General features: G+C 38.0%; 1 protein-coding gene across 2 annotated transcripts in view; it reads right to left on the bottom strand.

The window, feature by feature from the left end:
* PLCB1 (phospholipase C beta 1) overlaps positions 1-21,561 on the bottom strand; it is a 679,067-nt gene that overhangs the window by 162,392 nt on the left and 495,114 nt on the right. For both annotated transcript variants that reach the window (XM_041732275.1, XM_041732276.1), the window contains exons 11-12: positions 10,474-10,631; positions 886-968 (exon numbers count right to left, since the gene is read on the bottom strand). In XM_041732275.1, the coding sequence (XP_041588209.1) occupies positions 886-968; positions 10,474-10,631 (241 nt within the window). The remainder of the gene's footprint in view (positions 1-885; positions 969-10,473; positions 10,632-21,561) is intronic.

The following is a 21,561-nucleotide window of genomic DNA, read 5'->3' as shown; positions in this document are numbered from 1 at the left end:
TACAACAAAGGGTAAAGAAAGAAACCATGAGTCACATTAGGACAGGAGATGTTGGCTTTTAGTTGAGACATCTGGCTTAGGTCATTGAAGTGGAAGAGAGGGCATCACAAATACTCTTTTTTGTGCAAAGGTGGTCAATACTACACCTTCAGACATTTATTCCATGGAGTAGAATTTTAGTTTCTTGAATTTGGATTCACTATAGAGAAGATCTTTCATTTTGAAGCACTTTAAAAAGAGTAACTATAGTGTAAACTTGTGCCCATATTTTAGATATAAATGTGTCTTACTCTGGCATTTTCTGATAAAATGAATATAAAAGATAAGTCAAAAGTGTCTTTTCTTTGTGTGGCTTAGCAATAAGTGCAGGCTATTTTGAAATAGAACCACATTTGCAAATACTAACAAGGGAAACCGATGGGAAGAGGAAGGAGGGAGCATTAGGTGGTCTTAGTTCTGTGTTAAGTGCAGAATACAATTTACAGCTTTCCCTCCACCAGCTCCAGCATGTGCAGAAATGGCCATTTTCATGTGGACTATAAATTTGCATGTAATAGAAGGAGCTAATGAAGGAGGATTATAGAGTGTCCCACTCAGTGTCCCACTGAGGCATGCGTTATTCCACAGTGTTGCAAAAAGAGGAGTCCTTAATTTAAAATCCTACCGTGGCCTGAAAATAGATTCCACAAGTCCAGTGGATTATTGTAATGTTAATGAGATTTGAGCTAATGAATCCCAACATATGCAGATGAAAACATGACCCTTAAGACATAGCACAACTGAGGAACACCATTAATAAATCAAATAATCTTAAATCTGATGCACAACTGTTAAACATGCACTATTTGGGAAAAAGATCTCCCATTGGATGTGTGGAATACTTACGAATCTACGTGGTTCTCAAATGAAAGCAGAATTGGAAAAGGTGACGTCTTAAATGCACACTCAGCAATTGCTTCTATTACTTCCTAAAAAATGAAAACATAGGTATATTCAATATGCCAGAATTCTAATGTGTATATATGTTTTCCCTTTGGGGTTGTACCCATTAACATGGTTGTCTTTTTCGTTCATAGAATTGTATGGAAAGGCCTGAATGGCTAGCAGGGTTTTGTGCAAGCTGCCGCACTATATATAAATTTTGATTTTTTTTTTTTTTTAAGATTTATTTATCTTAGAGAGAGAGAGAGAGAGAGAGCATGAGCAGGGTCCAGGGCAGAAGGAAAGGGGAAGAGAGAGAGATAGAGAAACACGCTTCTCGTTGAGCAAGGAGCCTTGATGTGGGGCTCAATCCCAGGACCCTGAGATCATGACCCGAGCCAAAATCAGTTGGTCGTTTAATAAACTGAGCCACCCAGATGCCCTTAAATTTTCTGAATCTTGACTTAACAAAGTAGAAAGAAAGAAGACTGGTTTGGTGGAGGCAGAGGCACGATGATAAAAGACAGTGGTTCTTCAATTTGCTAATTATATATACGTATTTTTTTAATGAAAGAAGAAATCTAATCACATCATAAAAAATTTGGACTAGAGAAGGCAAAAATTTTTATCCATAAATGCACCCTTTGAACCAAACCACTGTTGGCCTTTGGTTATGTTTACTTCTAGTTTGTTTTTCATTTGTTTGTATAACTTGGTTTTCCTTTTTGTAAATACTTGTATTTTTTTAACATTGTTATTGAGATATAACCTTACTGAGATACAATGCAACCATTTAAAGTGTACAACTGAATGGTTTTTAGTATAGTCACAGAGTTGTGCAACCATCACCCCAATCTAAATCACGGCATTTTTATCACCACCAAAAGAAACCAGGTACCCATTAGCAGTCACTTCCTGTTTCCCCAGCTCCCTCCCATGCACCCTGCTCAAGGCAACCACTAATCTACTTTCTGTCTCCACAGATTGGCCTATCCCAAACATTTCAGATAAATGGGATCATATGATAAGTAGTCTTTAATGGTCTGGCACCTTTTCTGTAGCGTGCTTTTGAGGTTCATCCATGTTGTAGCATGTGTTAGTACTTCATTCTTTGATCTGTGTTTTTTTAAAAAAATTATATACAGCTTTATTAGCTGTATAAAATTCTAGGGAGCAGTAGTATTATAATTGATTTAAACATACCCAACTGTTGGACAGACATATTTAAGGAGCTATCGTTCAAATAGTTCCACAAAGAACATCTCCCTTTTTTTCTAGTATTTTGAATCACTTTCCAGGAATGAATTCTCAGAAGGAAATTATTGAAGTAAAGAATATGAATATTTTTATAATCTGCATTTCTCCAAATTATTTTTCATCTTTGATCTCCTAGAGTAATGTATGAAGGACCAGATTGCAATGCATATCCAACCACTTTTGGGCACCAGGTTTTCAATATGTTTTTCTTATTAAATTGGTATACTCATTCGTTTGTTTTTTCAGTTCCGTTTATTCTTTCCATAGTCTCCTTTCAAGTAGAAATTTCCACTCTCGTTCCTTATGCCTGAGACTTTTCCACTATCTTCTCTACCTTCCTTAAACAATGCATAGCTTTCTTTATATCCATGTGAGAAAGCTATTTCCCTGGCCCCAGAGTATAAATAAGGCTTTCTAATTCTGTACTACATTTGCATATATCCTCTGAGAAGGATTTGCCTGCATGGAGCAAAAGAATCACTCTCAGTGTTTCTTAGAAGTGAATTCACAGATTGCCTTTCATACATTATCAGTTTAACTTTTATGATAGTTGATGCCATCAAAAATAAGTGCACTATAAATAGCAAGCAACACCAAGACTTTAAATTCTTGATTTGAGGACAAGCTGCAGATTCAAGCAGGCTTGCCTTTGAATTTAACTTCTTAGCTTTACAAACTGTGTGACCTTGGGAGAAATCACTTAATGCCTCTGTGCATTGGCTTGCTGATAAGTAAAGTGAGGGAGATAAGCCTCATTCCACAAGCCTGTTGTAAGGACCTAGGGAGAAAAAGTAAAGGACTCATCTCACGATGAGCCAATATTCTTAAATCAACTCAGGTTCCTTACCATGCTGGTGCCCCCCTCCTCACTCACGTTAAACCTTCCCTTTTAGACTCTTACTGATAACAAACAGTTATCAGAGCTACCATGGTTAGAGATACCACTAAATGGGCATTTATTATGGTCTGGACATGTATTTTAACTCATGCTGTAAACATTCTCTAAGGAAAACATTATTCACTATTATACAGATTATAAAATGGAGGCTCTGAGATAACCAATTTGCCCAAGGTCACAAAGAGGAGAATCCAAGAAACCCCAGGGAAGTTTACCTGACTCTAGAGTTTATGCTCTTAACCACTGCAATAACTCTCATGCAGTTAACGGCCTTAACCACTAAAGAGCAAAGCCCTCAAAATAACTGCAAATAGGTGATTGTAAAGAAAATAGGTGTTAATTGTGAATCAGAAAGAGCTAGTTTTTTATTTCATAAATTTGTCTCTATTGTATCAGTTAAATGCAAAACATATTAGAGCCATTCTTGACTTCTCTTTCTCTCCTATCTTTTGATAGTCAGCAATGTAGTCCAAAATTTATCCAAAATATAACCACATCTCAGCATGTCTACCTCTATCATCCTGACCCAAAAACCTCTGCAATGACTGCTTTTGTAGGTTTCAACATCGTTCCCATATTCCTTCCTGTGAGATCTGTTGACAACAGACATGGTTATGTCTTTCGTTTTAGCCAGTAAAATGTGTGTAAAATTGACATACTGAACACAGAGACTTTAAGAGCCACCATGTGATCCTGCCATTTCTCTTCCTCCTCTGCCATGAGCCCAGTGGTATCACAGATTGGGCTGTTCTTTCCATGGATTATAGACAGTATCAATCAGCAACAGCCAACATCTAACCTGAATGAGAAATAAGCCTTTGTGCCTCCAAACCACTGAGATTCTGTGGGTCAGGGACGAGAAGGAGGGGTCTGTTATGCAGCAAAACCTAGCAGAGGCTTTTACCTACCACAATCAGAGTGATTGCTCTTAAACTTGAATCAGATGATTTCACTCCTTTGGAGTAGACCTCCTGGCCTTCCATTTCATAGAATGAAATCCAAATTCTTTATTAGATCTGGTACCTGCTATCTCTCTAAATTTGTCACCTTTTCCTTTCCCATTGCTCACCCAGTATAGTCTATTGATCTTTTCTTACTTTTCCTCAAATTCACCAAGCATGATTTCATTTCTGTTCCTGTCTTTCATTTCTTTGTTCATCTTTTTACTTCTGTTAGCAAAACTCTTAACTGAATGCAAGACTCACTTCCTTAATTTTGGGGGTGGTGATCTCTGCTTACATGTCATTTTACCCAAGTCTTTTTCTCACCATCCTGCTGCACATAGCACACCTTAGCCCACTTTTCCTTCAATATTTACTTATGTTGCCTTAAAGGCATGTGCTGTATTACGTGTTTATTTTGGTGTCTCTCTCCCCACTAGACTATACGCTTCTTGGGGATAACGTTTTCTCCAGGACTGTGCCCCTAGAATCTAGGAAGTGGTAAGGTATATTCTAGACACTCACTAAATATTTTCAAATAAATGAATGAACTCTCAACATTCTTAACAGAAGAGAAACATCATTTATCGAGTTGCATTCCAATTTAGTCCTCTATTGACTATTTCAGAGGTCAGCACACATTCCATAAAGGGCCAGAGAGTAAGTATTTTAGGCTTTGCTGGCCACATGGTTTTTATGGCAATTATTCAACTTTGCCTTTGTAAATCCAAAGAAGCCACAGATAATCTGTAAACATGTGGATGTGCCTACATTCCAATTAAACTTAGTTTGTAAAACAGGTGGCAGGCTGAATGTGGCCTGTCAGTTAACCCCTGGGCTAGTTTGATTAGTGGCTTAAGCAAAGCTTAAAACTCTGACTTTAACCACAGGCAAATGTTATTTTGTAGTAGAGAAGTTTGACTATTGATTCCACACTCAGTAGTCCAATGAGCCTGAACAATTTCATGGCCAAAATTTCCACTTAAGGCTGAGTGTTGCATTAGAGAAAAAAATCTTTCAAACATAAAAGTAAATAAAAGTATAATTAGCCTTTGATGACTTTTCAGGGTCTTTGACTCTAAGAATTGCTGCAACTGCCTTTATTAAAAAAGGCTGGCTGTAGACTTGCCCCAAGGAGAGTTAGGCCTGAAAGTAAGCAAGAAATCTACCCCTTTTCCCTTCTGGGGAAGGGCTCTGGCTAAAGGGCTCTCTCTCTTTATCTTTGGCAAAAGAAATGGGATTGTTTTCCTGAGCGGGGTCTCAGACTTGTAGGGTGTTTGTACCTTCCCCCAGCTTCCTAACTCCCTGTGTCTGGTTCTATCTTCCCACAGTTGAGGTGATGTTGCAGCCTGAATAGCAGCAGCTCGGCTCTGGGATCCCTGGGCCTTTCTGTCTGTGTCTCGTACTTCTGCTCTTTTCCTGCCTCTGGCATTCTGGTCCTCTGTACTTGACAAAAGACACCCTTCTCAGCTCCCACTGGGCCTCTAACCAAGGCCGGACTGTGTTTAGTTTGGGCTTTGGGTTTTTTCCTAGCAGTGGATACCAGGGGTGGTGTGTGGAGGGCATCTACATTACAGCCTCTAGCAGGGCAACCTTACAATGGACTTAATTCAACCCCCTTCCCTTCTCATCCTGACTTCATAAAAATTCTTTGCATATGTAATACCATAACCATTATGTTTACAAAAATAAAGTGAAAGTGTGACTTTAATATTTTCAATTATAATATCAATACCTAGCATTGCAGAGCACTCACTGTGTGCCAAATCTTGTTCTAAGCAACGTCTGTATATTAAGTAGGTTATAACAACCCTAAAAAGTAAGAATCATTATCATTTCCATTTTGCTCATAAGATCGTGGCTAGGTCGGCTAAGGGAGCTTCTTCAAGCTCTTGCAGCCTGTCCTTGGGAGAGCTGGTATTGAAACCCTGGCATCAGCTCCACAAATGCATTCTTAACATCTACAGTCTCTTTTCCTCCCAGCCTCTCCCCCTCCCACTGTCCATCTGTCCTCACCTCCACCATAACTTTAGCCACTGGCATAGGAAACGTTTTTGAACCTTAAAAGCCAAAGAGCACCTACTAGATTTCATCTAATAACTGTAGTTGGAAGTGCATGAAAAATTCAGAAATTCTTCTATAGAAATTCCATTTTTTAATGGCATTAGAATACTTTGCATGTTGTGCATGATCACCGAGGATGAGAAAACCTGTTACAGGCTTTAAGTTTTGTTCTTCCATCTGAGCTATCATTAGTGGACATTAGTGGGCATTGGATTGAAAGTACCTTACTACTCAATTGCTCCTTATTAAGCCAAAACTGTTTCTCAGGGACTTCTAACACTGGACTCAATAATCTATAAACCATATGGCTCAATTACTAACCTCCAGTGGGAAAAACTGCCCTTGAAATCCTTTATCCCTGACAGACAACAGCAGGATGTATTTGGATATCCATTTTATGTGATCATTTATGTAGCTGCTAAATTGCACCCTAAATTATTATTTTTCTCAGAGCTCTATTTTCAGAAATGCTCGATTTAACCATATCCTCAAATTTAATATATTTTCATCATCTGTTTTATCACATTACCCACTTTGCCATCTTATACAATTGCTGGAAACTAAGGAACTGCCCGAGGGGAGAAAAAGGAGCAGTTTGGGCATGGTGTAGGGTGGTGGTGGTGGTATCCAGCATGGGGAGGAAGAAGACTGAGTGGGAACAGGGAGAATGAAGACCAAGTGGCGAATTACTATGTCATGACCATCAGAAAGGCTAAGGCAATGAGGCAAAGAAACAGAACAGCAGATGTATGAGATAAATAATAAAAAAATCCAGAATGCAAAATAAAAAGTCCTCCATAAAGATGCTGAATTACAGCATGTCCCCTTGCCCAGAACATAACCTTTTATTTTCACCCATATAATAAATAGGCAGTGAGTGCCAATAGGAACTCACTTTTGGGGATATGTCGCACAGAAGATTTTCAGATTACATAGATTGAAAGCAGATAAACTGTGGGACATAAAAATGATGAACTTTCGTAATCAGTTTATTTTGCTACTGCAGTATGTGCTGTGCCTGCAGAATACAGCCTAATTGCACCATGAAGGTCAGGTCCAAATATATGAGATAGCCAAAACTGGTAAATGTTTGGAGAATCTTTTTACTACCCACCAATATGTCATACGTGTAATCCGACACAAGAAAATGGAGAAAGACAAAATTCATTTATCTCATGGACAGAGGCAAGGAAGACTAAAATTAAAAGCTAGGCTGAAATTTGTCTCTTTGCTTTGGGACAAGAAGTTATTAAAAACACACACACATTTATTGAGCACCTACTATATGACAGATTCTTTACGAAGCACTTGGGATAAATCTGGGAAGGAAACAAAGATCTCTATCTTTGTGGTCCTTAAGTGCTAGAGTAGAAGGAGACAGATAAGAAACAAGAAACATGATAAGTAAATTAAGCAGAGTGGCAGGAGGTGATAAAGGGCCACTTGATAAATAGAAAAAATAAAGTGGTGCTGGGGAGTATATCAGGAGTATGGAGGTGGACGTGATGGCTCATTACACTACTAAATAAAGTGGTCCCAGTAGGCCTCATTGAGAAGGTGGCATTTGGGAAAGACTTCAAGGAGGTAAGAGGTGAGCCATACAGATACCTGGGGCGGGGGGGGGGGGGGAGAATAATCCAGGCACAGACTTGCAACCTGTGCAAAGGTCACGAAGTGGGACCTGGCTGGCATGGTCAAGGAATAATAGAGCTCAGTGGAGTTATAGCCAAGTGAGTGAGAGGGAAAGAAGTAATGGGGGTGGATCACACAGGATCTTGTCCCCCATTTTTCTTCTTACACTTTCTTCCAAAATCACATACACAGCAGTTTCTGGAAAAGCAGACTCTGCTGATTACCACGCAGAACAAACTGGGGCTGTGGTGAGGAAAGGGAGGGGTCTAAGTGCAAAATGTAAAGAGACACTCCTCCTTGGGTGCCAACTTTGCATGTACATGACACCGAGAGCAAATGCCTCCTTAAATTTTGCATGTGAGGTCCCTCATCCCAGTCCTAGTCTTGATGCAGAGAATTCCTGCTCCCTATATTTGTCCACAAAACAGGTTGGCATTTCTACTAACCACAGACATCCTATCCTACCACCACCATCACCTACCCACATCTTTGCAAGAATAATAAGCCATTCTGCAAATGCACATTAGCAGAAAGCATGGTTGGACAAATCAACTGCTGGGGAGAGGAGTCTCTTGCTCCATTTGGCCACCCCCACCCCCAACTGGTAGGCAGAGAGAGGAGGCAGTATTCTGGGCTACATTGAGTCTTCTAGTTTCTACATGTGTCAGCGAAAGTGTGGATGTGGTGGAGAAGTTATGCTTCTCGAGCTCAGGAAGAGATGTCCAATCAGTCTGTGACTCTGGGATCAGAGATGAGACTGAAGAACTGCTTGTATAGACAAGTACATGAGAAGAGTCACTCTAAGCCAACTTGGTGGCTGAGATCAAGAAGCCAATGCTCCATGCAAAATAAATACACCTAGAATGTGCTTGGTGTTTATTTCTCCACTGCCTTCCTTTGAGTTCCAAGAACTCAAAGAACCCGAGGATTATACATTTTTAAAAATCTCTAATTGTTCCCCATATGGACTCTGAGGAGATATGAGCAGGAGTGGAAGGGCCCTCCTGGTACTGGGTCAATTCACAAGGCCTTCAGTCCCTTAGTGCAGTAATGGCTCCATCAGGGTGTGTTATCTGCCTTCTCAGGATTAGCTCCATCTATCAACAGCCAAATGAGCCCAAATTGCACTTACTCCACCCAGAGTCATCTGTGCTACTTTTTCTTAAAAAGCCCAATGAGGCTGGGGTTGATATCTCAGAGAGCTGACAAAGGACAATGGCAGGAGCTGGGAGAATGAAGGGCCACGGAAATGAAACAAGAACCCATTGATTTTTCCACTAAAGAAAAGCAAAAGAACTTGAGTGCTCCCTTTCAGGAGCAGTTATAAATTAAAAGATTTGATCAGAATTAAGGTCACCTTCATATTAAACTTTGTTGTAAAATTTAGTGAAGGGTGCTTTGTATCTCTAATTATTGTACTGTAGCCTAAGTTGAAGAAATCATGAAAAATCAAATTCCCTAGATGCAACATAGCGAATATACTTTAAGGTGCTAATGGTATCAATTTTGAACGCATTTTTATTACTGTCAAATATGATATCTTTGATAAGGAAATCCATTTATCCTCATTGAAATCTGGCTGTCCCTTGACAATCTTGCTTCTCTTTTGCTGCTCTCTCAAGTGATAGCTGTTTATTTTCTCACATCCCAGGTGCCCCGGGGCCAAAAACTGGAGAATGGGGTTTTTTTTGCTCTCAATGCTACTTTGGAGTTCCTAGTTCTCATAAGGCTGTCCAACCAGCTTTTACCACTTCTTCTCTTGTGCCATTTACTGAGCTCCTCCTCATTCAGGAAAGACTAGCAAATGCCTCACTGTCTTCTTCATCTAAAACTTTGTCACCAATCCTGGTGACATTAACATATAATTCATCCAACATTCTGGTCTCTCAGCAGTCTTACTGCCCCATTTTCAATGGCCTTGTCCCCCACTCTATTTTAGCTATCTGCATACTTGGGCTGTTTTCTTGGTTGCTTAGGGCAAGAGTTAGTGACCCAGAGCCAGTTCTGTCCTGAGACCCAGGTAACACAGTTAATGGGGCTTATACCTTGGGATTTGTGCTCTAGAGGTTATCCTCTGGCCCCTGTTTTCTGGTTTACTTCAGAGGTGCCTAAGTCAGTAAAAAACACATTTCCCCTATAGCCCATATATCCTCTTCCTAGATTGTTCTCTGGGTCCCTAGAATCCTAGATTCCCCCCACTTAGATGACTCCGAGGTCCTGGAGATGGCTGTTTGAGGGCAGGTAAACATAACTTGGATATGTGGGCTTCTGTCTCCAGATGCATGAATGTTAGGCCCTTGATGATGTAGAATGGAGCCTTGTGTGAAAACACAAGGGAGATGACCAAACATACTCTCATTCCTAGCTAATAAGAATGGTTGAAGCTCCTTATCAACTACAGTGTTACTCTTGCTTCCTAGATAGGATTTATTAAGATACCCAGTCACAGAATTATTTCTGCTTATTGACAGTACCCAATCTATATAGCAAAACCTTACTTTCTTGAACCCTTACCCAAATCACCTAATAAAAACCCAAATCCTATAAGTCCTCTCTAAGGCACTTTTACTAAGATACCACAGTTCCTCATGCCAGGATGCTCATTACTCACAAATACAGTACTAAATTTTATCCTCTGAAATTGCACAGATGATTAATAGCCTGTGGACTTAATTGTAACCAGTGGGACTTTCTACCTCAGGAGGCTTTACCCAAATGGGTTCCCTAGTTACTTCTGTTAGCAATACTTATTCACTCTACCTTGAAGGATATTTCGGTTGTCATGGTGAACCCATGGGTGATGACTGGTTCCTCTTCAGCAGTTCGACCCTTCCAGCAGTCCAACTCTACACAGCGACAACCAGACAGGAGCACTTGGCGATACATCTCAACAGAGGAGTTTCCAGCCAACTGGCCAGCTGTAAAACACCAAAATGATCCCTAGAATCTTACAAAGCAAGGAAGACATTGATGGCTTCTTATCTTAGCAAATCTTCTCAACAATGGGAAGACAAATAGTTCAAAAGCTTGTATAGTTGTTCTCAACCTTCTGCCTCAACATACCAGAAGTTAGTGGCATAATCCCACATTAATTGTGACTCCCTAGCAATAGTTTCAGGGAAGAGAGAATAGAAGGACGTAAAGACAAGAGCATTGTAACAGTAACAATAACTCATGTATCCTAACTGCTTACCATGTGCCAATTGTAGTTCTTCTGACTTTATATGTACTTCATGTACATTTGAACTTCATGAAAAGCCTCTCTTGTGTAACTACCCTTATATTTTTTAACATATATTTTCAGATAATGAAAATGGCAGAGAGCAGTTCATTTGCCAAAGTTTCCAAAACTGGAAGATCCAGGATTATAACTCAAAGCTTAGTCTTTTAGTATGAGTCTTTAAGGCTATTCTTTTGTAAATCAACCCTTCTAGAGTCATGTTCTTACAAGGCACAAATATTTAGAAAAGTTAAACATTCTCTTTTCAAAAGTGGATTAATTTGTAGGAATAAATTTAAATTTAACCAAAAAAGTGCAAAATGTATACTCTAATAATTACAAAACATTGTTAAAAAAAATGAAAGGAAACCTAAATAAATGGAAAGGCAACCCATGTTCATGGAACAAAAGACTTAACACTATTAAGATAGCAATACTACCCAAATTTATTTACAAATTCAATTTCTATTGAACTCTAGTTGGCTTATTTATTTATTTATTTATTTAATTTTTTTATTGGAGTTCAATTTGCCAACATATAGCATAACACCCAGTACTCATCCCATCAAGTGCCGCCCTCAGTGCCCATCACCCAGTCACCCCCACCCCTCACCCACCTCCCTTTCCACCACCCCTTGTTTGTTTCCCAGAGTTAGGAGTCTCTCATGTTCTGTCTCCCTTTGTGATATTTCCCACTCATTTTTTCTCCTTTCCCCTTTATTCCCTTTCACTATTTTTTATATTCCCCGAATGAATGAGACCATATAATATTTGTCCTTCTCCGATTGACTTATTTCACTCAACATAATACCCTCCAGTTCCATCCACATCGAAGCAAATGGTGGGTATTTGTTATTTCTAATGGTTGAATAATATTCCATTGTATACATAGACCACAACTTCTTTATTCATTTATCTTTCGATGGACCCCAAGGCTCCTTCCACAGTTTGGCTATTGTGGACATTGCTGCTATAAACATAGGGGTGCAGGTGTCCCGCATTTCACTGCATCTGTATCTTTGGGGTAAATCCCCAGCAGTGCAATTGCTGGGTCATAGGGCAGATCTATTTTTAACTCTTTGATGAACCTCCACACAGTTTTCCAGAGTGGCTGCACCAGTTCACATTCCCACCAACAGTGCAAGAGGGTTCCCCCTTTCTCCACATCCTCGCCAACATTTGTTGTTTCCTGCCTTGTTAATTCTCCCATTCTCACTGGTGTGAGGTGGTATCTCATTGTGGTTTTGATTTGTATTTTCCTGATGGCAAGCAACGCGGAGCATTTTCTCATGTGCTTGTTGGCCAAGTCTATGTCTTCCTCTGGAGATTTCTGTTCATGTCTTTTGCCCATTTCAGGATTGGATTTTTAAAAATAAATTAACAAGCTGATCCTAAAATTCCTATGGAAATTTAAAGGATTCCAAATGGCCAAAACAACCTTGAAAAATAAGGAGGATGGAGGTTGGAGGATGTACATTTCCCAATTTCAAAACTTAACTATGAAACTACAAGACGGTGTATTACTGGCATACAGACAGACCTATAGATCAATGGAATAGAACTGAGAGTACAGCAATAAAACTTCACATTTATTGTCAGTTGACTTACAACAAAGGTGCCAAGACAATTCATTACAGAAAGCACCATATTTTCAGCAAATGGTGCTAGGACAACTGGATACCCACATGCAAAATAATGAAGTTGGATCCCCATCTCACATCATAAACAAACAAAAAAAGGTTAACTCAAAATGGATAAAGTTCCTAAATATAAGAGATAAAACTATAAGACTCTTAGAAGAAAACATGGGGGTAAATCTTTGTGACCTGCATTAGGTAATGGTTTTGTAGGTATGATACGAAAAGGAAGCAATGGAGAAAAAAAAATAGATATACTTCCTAAAAATTTAAAACCTTTGTGAACAGAACTTAAATACTCTAGTCAAGCGATAAAAATTCTGATAATCAAGGTACTTGTGAAGTCTGAGGGCAGAAATGGAAGCCAAACTATTCCTATTTGATTTAAGTAGTTATTGGAAGGTACTCATTTCTTGCTAAGTTATTCTTAAATGATTAATAATAAAAACTTTTGAGACAGGCCCACCATCAACATACAAATGGAAGTTTTTGGTTTTCCTCATTAAAGATTTTCTCTGATTTCCATTCTATAAGTCTCCATAATTTTTTAAATAACTAAAAAGTGACATTCTGATGACAACTGTCAAAATGACTTTGAAATAGACAAGCTCTGTCCATTGGAGACATACAGGACAAAGAAAATAGGATTAAGCCTAGTGGCTTAATTTTATTTTTATATGCATGTCACAACACTAAAACATCAGCATAACAAAAGGATGACATTCTTGAGTTCTACAGAGCCCCAGTAAATGCATGAAAGGCTGATTAAATAGATTTTCATAATCACTTTTCTCTGCTGAAAAAATAGGGCATTTTAAACACACAAATGTGTTTGCGAAAGAAGAAACGCTGACAAAGTAATCTAGAAAGTTCCTGATGCTAGATAATCAATTTGCCATTTATAATTGCCTTAACGTTTGTTGTAATAAAGGTCTTTGCTGCATTTATAAAAGGGGGTTGGACAGTGAAAGTGAATGAGAAAAGGTAGTCTCTTATATGATTTTTAAGCCTAAGGGAGGCTGCTTTAGCTAAAGTGATGGATTCAAATAATTATTGGTTAACTCATTAAAAATGCTAGCTACTGCGAAAAATCATACATTATTAAAGAGTAGAGCAGATTTTCTTTTGTACTATCTGGAAAATTGTTTAAGTGTATTACTGATTATCCAATACTATTACAATTTTGGAGTCTATTTCATTAATTGGTCATTGAGTGTTTTTAACTTCAGTAGGGAAGCTGCCATGGAGTTATAAGCCAGATAAAGTTTAATGGTGGATTGAAATAAATACCTAACCCACACTAGAGTTTTCAGTCATAAAAGATTCAAAAAAATTTCTAGGAAAATTTCTTTGAATTTGCATGCAATTTTTTTTTGCAATTTTTTTTTAATCATTCAAAGAACAAATAGGAGGAATTTGATGTACTTTTCAAATGTTGATCAGTTAATGTTTTTAAACATTGATCCTGTGTAAACACATAGGATAAGGTGTGGAGTTGCTTTTGTGAGATGCAAAAGAGCCTGAAGAAAAAAAGCATTAAAGAATGGAAGAGGAGTGTGTGTGCATATGTGTGTGTGTCTGTGTGTGTCCATGTTGTCTTTATTGTCCAACACCTAAGCCAAGAGGATCCTTCCAAGATCAACTTGTTCAATCTTAAAATGAATACTCTTTATAAGAAATGGAAGTCTCCCAAAGAAAGCATATTTTAAGAAAACTCACATTTAAGAAAACTCATAATTGTCCTGTTCCTTGGCATGCACGTTAGGTTCCCTGTGTATTTTCCTTTATTTATGGAGATTTTTTTCTCCAAATATGTGTATTAATATTTTCCATTATTTCCTCCTTTTCTGCCCAAATCCTCAAAGCTCATTTATTTTTCTTCCCTAACATTCCTAACTCCTCATTATTATATCCCATCCATCCATTATATTTCCATTTGATTACATCCAATAAATATAGCTTCTGGGGCCAGGGGATTGCCTGGAATTGGGATTAATGATATGTCATGAGTCTCTCAACCCTTGTTATTTCTGAAACTAGTATCTGACATCACCTCTGCCTGGCTGTGAATACCCTCTGGAGTACATTCCAAGTCCATGATTGAATTTAGGAACCAAAGCTCCATCTCAGATTAATTCATAATACTGCCCAAAGTCATAGCTCTGCAACTTCTCACTTGACTGCATTAATTTTGGTCAGTTGGCTACATTCACTTGTGCTTTGTCTAAGATTACCGAAGGCATCCATGGATGGAAGAGACCAAAAAATTGAAAATAACAACCTCTCTATTAACACAGGCTTCTGAGAAATTGTCTATATTTATAGTTAACATTATGTATTGTCTTATTTTCAACCTCCATGCAAAAAGTTTCCAGAACATGATGAATTTGTTAATTCAGTGGTCTTCTTCAATAAACAGTATTTCTTTCAAAAAATGGAGATGGGAACTATTTCTCCTTTTGCTTTCAATGCTGTGTCAGCCAGGGACGCCTGGGTGGCTCAGTGGTTGAGCATCTGTCTTTGGCTCAGGACATGATCCTGGGGTCTTGGGATCGAGTCCCATATTGGGCTCCTCACAAGGAGCCTGCTTCTTCTTCTGCTAGTGTCTCTGCCTCTCTGGGTGTTTCTCATGAATAAATAAAATCTTAAAAAACAAAACAAAACAAAACAAAATGCTGTGTCAGCCATTCAGGTCGCCTCATCCCACAGTTACAGTTGAGGAAACTGTCCACAGGATAAAGGATGTGTTTATTCATCTTGACCATTTCTAGGGACATGAGTTTGGTCTGATGTCTCTCCCATAGTATCTGCCAGCTGCCCCAGGGAGACCATGAAGCTGTCTTCAACATGGATCCAATTGCCATAGGGTGGCTTGGGTGAGAAAACGGGGAAGCAACTTTTAGCATATGCTGTACTGATTATAGAAGCCTCACCATTAGGGTCTGGCACACTTCCAAACACGTTCTCTGTGGGATGCAAAAGTACTGGTTCCTGGGAATGCAAAATGACATGAGTCATGTTCCTTACCCTTGCCCATCTAAGTGGGAAGGCAAGTACAAACAAATAATAGAGATGTTCTTTTGTGCCAGGGAGTTCAAACTCTCACCTCAACCTTGCACTTCTGGTTTCCATTTCTTTCTCTTTTTTTCTCTTTCTCCTCACCAAAGAATTCTCTTTAGATCCTATTTAATTTAGCTTCTGATATGCTTCAGGGTCCCCTCTTCAGCCCCAGGGTAAATCCTAATTCTTCCTAACTATTCACAGGAGTTCTGTGGCCCACGTTAGTGATTAAAATGGGCATTGCTATGTGGTGTAACTCTGGGCTATATCTAATAGATCATAAAGGAAACTCTACTGGGTAGTGTGTGTGTGGGGGGGGTGGAAGTAGGGGGAGGCTTCAGCTGTACAAAGGGCCACAAGACAGGGACTTGCCCTGTGCCACATGTGAATCTTATTTCATAGGGAGGCAATGATCAGGGTGCATAGACATCTTGCAGCCATAAAGGGAGCAAAGAGACAGAAGGCATCTGGGTCTCTGATGACATCAGTGAACTTTTTATTTAATCAACCCTCAACCTCTCTGCTTCTGGACTTCTTGCTGTGATTGGTAATAAATTCCTTAACATTTAAGTCATTAAGTAACAGTACCTCTGGCTGTCTCAATTTATTTTACAAATGAAGAAACTAAGGTTTAGAAGAGTTAACTTACTTAAAGGAAGATTTGAATGAGGTCTATTTGTGAAATGTGATTTCTTTCCATTCTACCACTTAACTTTCATAGGTTTGTGTATGTTTTAAACCAAAACTAAATTATAAAAGGTTACACGTGCTAGGGTTTAAAAGGATAGGAGAGATGGGAAAGCAGAAGGTGACACTCGTCTGGGTTGGTTGTGGCTAAAAGACAAGGGTAAAAACTATGCCTTGAATTATTTCAGGAACTTATCTGCAGTCCAGAGCATATATGTGAAAAGAGGAGTTGAATAATTATTTGATATGCTCAATCAGATAATTTAATTCATCAGAGGATAGCTAAAACCTCAAATCTATTTTTTTTCTAAACTGAATGAGGATGTTAATTATTCAGAGATATACTACTTTGCCTTGTCCATGAATATGGAACCATTATCTCCCAAATGGATTGGAGTCTGGGAAGATTTATGAGAAGCTGAAAAAGTATAGGTTGAAATGAGTGCATACTGTTCTGTCCTGAGAGAATTTTGTTTTGAGTCATAAGAGTGGATTCCTCAAGGAAAAACAATAATTTAAAACATAATTACTACTTGATGTACTGCCAAGACTATTCAAAACCCTAGAAAAGTGACCATGATAATTAAAAATCAACTCATTCTGTGCATACAGTTCTCTCAATGATCCTATTTATTTTTCCTTCTGGGCATCTTGATGGTCAACAGAGGGGCAATAATGAGCAAAGAAATAGACATAATAATAATAGCATATTGCTAAATTGATTGGTTTTCATACTGTACATTTAATTTTTATAGTTCCTTTGAATGCTCAAAAGACAACATTCCAAATATCAAAATCCTCCTTATTTGAATCTAGACCAGCATTTCTCAGGAATACTAGTTCCTAAAGTGCTCTAGGAAACTAAGTAGGATAGTGACGGTGGGGGAAGAGGGTTGGTTGATCATAATCTTAATGATGGCTACTCTATAAGCTTTTTTCCTATATTCAAAACATACTGCAATAGGAGCCTACCTTTGTTTGTGTCTACCATTTAAAAAACTCATTTGAGTAGGAAGACTCCTTTTTTTCATTAAATACCCTTTATATGAAATAACGTATCTATAGAAAAAGTTTCTACTTGTTCTGTAAGTGCCTGTAAACTAGAAAATCTCATTTCCTAGGTATTGATTTTAACATTTAATTGGATTCTATTGGGTTATACATTGTTTATAACTTTATTTTATAATATTCTTAATTGGCTTTGGGAAGTTTGAATTTCTATATCATCAGTGCTTATATTTTACCCAAAGGCCTCTGGGAGAGTTCTACATTAGATTTATCTATAATTAAAGCAAGGATACTAATAATATCATATGAAGTATAACCAAATTTAACCAATAAATCAAAAAGAATTTCAGACAAAACATCCAGAGCCTGTATTAGAATTTTTATGTACAGTTTCTTGGTTAACTATATGGAATCTTCTTTAATTTCTCTGTAGAAAAATGAAAAATTTTGACTGGTATTAGAATAAGATAACATTGTGAGAATGTGGATTAATATAGTGCAAATCTCAGTAAAGCAATACACGGCTCAGAAGAGTGAGCAAGTTAAAAATAAACATAAAGATCAGAACATGGTTTCACATGGATAACATAGTTTTAGACCTGAATATTTGAAAATATGTGAATTCTAATATTACTAATAATTGAATAATTGGAGAGAGAATTGGTTTACTTGGTCAGGAAGCATGTGTATCAGGTGGTGCTGATATGAAACCTTTGTATTGAATTTGGCGATAGCTCTTTGAGCTCTTTCTATATCAAAAAAATAGAGTAGACCCTTCTCTTTCTTAGTAGCTGAAAGCTCCAACTACTGATAACTATTAGCCATTAATATGCTAACACCCCAAAACCAAGCCAACACAATGAAGCCAAATTCTCAAACACATTTGTGCTTATCAAGTTATTCAGAGGGAGGGCAAATGTGTCTCAGGAAGAAATTCATTGGACTAGAAATCCTTAACCACAAAAAGGAATCAAAGAGAAAAACTGAAGAGTATTCTGTAGTTTTATTGTTCCTATTGATACCAAATAATTTTCTTGGAGCTACTATTGTGGTTGTTAGTAAAGTAAATGAATTAATTACGTATCATTCAATAGGTATCAAGACTGATAAAGAAAGCATGGTTTTAGGATCAGGAATTTAAACAAGTTGGAAGATAACAATGAAGATAGTTATGTGAACTGGCACAGTTCAAACACAAATATATCTTTCCTTGCTTTGTTCGCTGAGATGGTCGAGAAGCAGTATTTCCTAATGCAAATTGCTGTTACCCATTCAATTTTTCTCCACTAAAGGAAACCAGAGGTCATTTGGGGAAAAGTCTGATTCCATGGTGGTGCAGAAAGGAGCAAGGTGAGCCTGGAAGATCTTTATGTGCCAGAAAGCAAGGACATTTTCAAAGATCAATGGGTCATGTCAAGAGAATACAGAAACCAGCCTAAAAAATGTCTCCATTGACCAATGCTGAGACAATTTGTGTATCAAAAAGAGAACAGTGGTTGTGGTTGATGAACCTACATAAAATCTAAAAACCATAAATCCATAAAGATAGGCAGAAAGAAAGAATATATTCTGAGAGAAGGTAAAAAAATAGATTATTCAATCAGTCTTATTATTTAATCATTTTGCTACCATTGCCTCATTTATTATATGACAAATAATACTAGATATAGATTAATAGATACTAACAAATGTAAACGCATCAGCTAGAAGGCATTTTTGGAGTTAAAAAAGGACAATTGGTAAAATTACTGCATATCATGACTCCCAGGCAGATGAAACCACATACAATGTCCAAAATTTAATTTAACATATACTTAGGTATTTTTAAGAATCTTGTGGTCCTAAGTACATGATAATTGCAAAATGCCATCATGTGCCAGTCTTCATAGTTATATTGTTTAGGATCCTTTCAAATGAAAGATCTTAACTTGAGATTCTGTCGACCTCCTCAAACTTGGATGAGAGAAAAGATTATGTCTTTAATTTAAACCTCTATGTAAAATTTATTCAAGAGACACACAGAACGAGAGAGAGAGAGAGAGAGAGAGAGACAGAGAGACAGAGACATGGCACAGGGAGAAGCAAGCTCCAAGCAGGGAGCCCGATGTGGGACTCGATCCCCGGTTTCCAGGATCACGCCTTGGGCTGAAGGTGGCGCTAAACCGCTGAGCCACCTGGGCTGCCCTAAACCTCTATGTAAAATTTAATAATCTCTTAGTTATAAATCCAGGTCACAAGTCACAGCACTACAAGCAGATCTGTGACTCTGCCACCAGCAGAAATTACAGATATTTTCATATCATGTTCCATTGTTGCAAACAGTCACATCATACTATTTATACTAATGTTTAAATTGTGCTCATAGAAACATATACTATTTGATTACAAATTTATTTTTTAATATTTGCTAAAACTATTTTGCTGGAAATTATCTATTTTTTATTATATATTTTATTTTCTTTTATACATTTAACTCTACTCTTAGAAGGGTCCATAGACTTCATCAGAATGCCTAATTGGTCAATGATACCAAATAAGATTAAGATTCCCCTGAGAAGATAAAAAATTAAAAATATTTTGACATTCCTCCCAATGAGAGCTATGGTCTATGGTCTATGCTTTTCTCCCTTTGAATCTGGGTAGGTTTGTGATTGTTTTGACAAATAAAGTGACAGCACAGAACTTCAGAGGTGAAGTACAATAAGGCAATTAACTCTCTTTGTTCTTTGGGACATTTGTTCTTGTAGCCATGATCTGCCATATAGGAAGTCTACCTACCCTGGGCTATTATGCTGTGAGGAAGCCCAAGCTACATGGTGAGGCCTCTTACAGGCCAAAAGGTTATGAATCCTAACTGAACTCAAGTTCTAGACATGCTGGAGAAGCATTCAGATAATTCCAGCACAACGTGTTTGCATTACCCCAGGCACTTATTTGGCAGCTGAAGCCCAAGACACCAGGAAAGAGAAATAAGCCATCTCCTCTTGTGCCCTATCTGAATTCTTGACATATAGAATATGGATCAAAATAACATGGTGGGTGTTTTATGCCACTGAATTTTAGAGTGATTTATTATGCAACAAGAAATGACAAGAATAGAGTTTAGGATGAGCCAAACATGAATCTAGTTAGTTTTTGGCATGCATCTCTCCCAGTAGATAATGTTAGTTGAAATGAAACAGGCTGTGAGTAGCCTGAGAGCCACCCCATTTTTATGAAGAACATACAAATTTAACTTCAACTGACCAGATCTCAGATTATATGGTTCTAACTAGATACTCTCAGATTATATGGAGGCATCCTGAGATAGCCCACTCTAGCTTTCTGGAGGCTACTTTGTTCTCTCTGTTGGAGGGTCATTCCTATTCTAAGCTTTTTTTTTTCACCAAGTGTTGGGTACAAGGCCAATGCCGGATTTGATACCAATACAGCATACATTTATACTGGGATGAATGGATCTTCTTAAGGGATTTAGATGAAAGAACTCCTTATTTGCCATATAATCGAACCCTGTGAAATTCTCTTAAATACCCCTGAATATACAGTGCCTGGATCTCCCTTGTCATTATGTTCATAGCTTTGCTGGTCTACCCTGCAACACAAAAAACCCTGCAATATGTCCTTAGACAACAAACCATTGGCACATCTAAGCCTCTCCCAAGGCATAGGGGGGCATCTACAACTTACACAGATCAAATGAGAATTTGGTTGCATTGTGGGTCTTAAAGTCTGGCTATCATATATTAATTTGGGTAATGGAGTGTCTGAAGTAGGAGACTGATATATTTTTTTTTAAAAGGCCATTTTTTTTTTTTTTTTACCAGTAGACTTTTTTTTATGAAATCTTTTCAAGGCTGGTAATTAGAAATCTGTCATACAGAAAGTATTCTGCAAGAAATGCCTTTTGATTATAAAAACACTTTTTAAATTTTTAAAATTTTTTATAAATTTATTTTTTATTGGTGTTCAATTTGCCAACATATAGACTAACACCCAATGCTCATCCCATCAAGTGCCCCCCCGCCAGTGCCTGTCACCCATTCACCCCCCCCCCCCACCCACCTCCCCTTCCACCACCCCTAGTTCGTTTCCCAGAGTTAGGAGTCTTTCATGTTCTGTCTCCCTGATATTTCCCACTCATTTTTTCTCCTTTCCCCTTTATTCCCTTTCACTATTTTTTATATTCCCCAAATGAATGAGACCATATAATGTTTGTCCTTCTCCGATTGACTTACT

The sequence above is a fragment of the Vulpes lagopus genome, chromosome 18, assembly GCF_018345385.1.
Source record: "Vulpes lagopus strain Blue_001 chromosome 18, ASM1834538v1, whole genome shotgun sequence".
Lineage (NCBI taxonomy): Eukaryota > Metazoa > Chordata > Mammalia > Carnivora > Canidae > Vulpes > Vulpes lagopus.
This window is presented reverse-complemented; position numbering and strand designations above follow the sequence as displayed.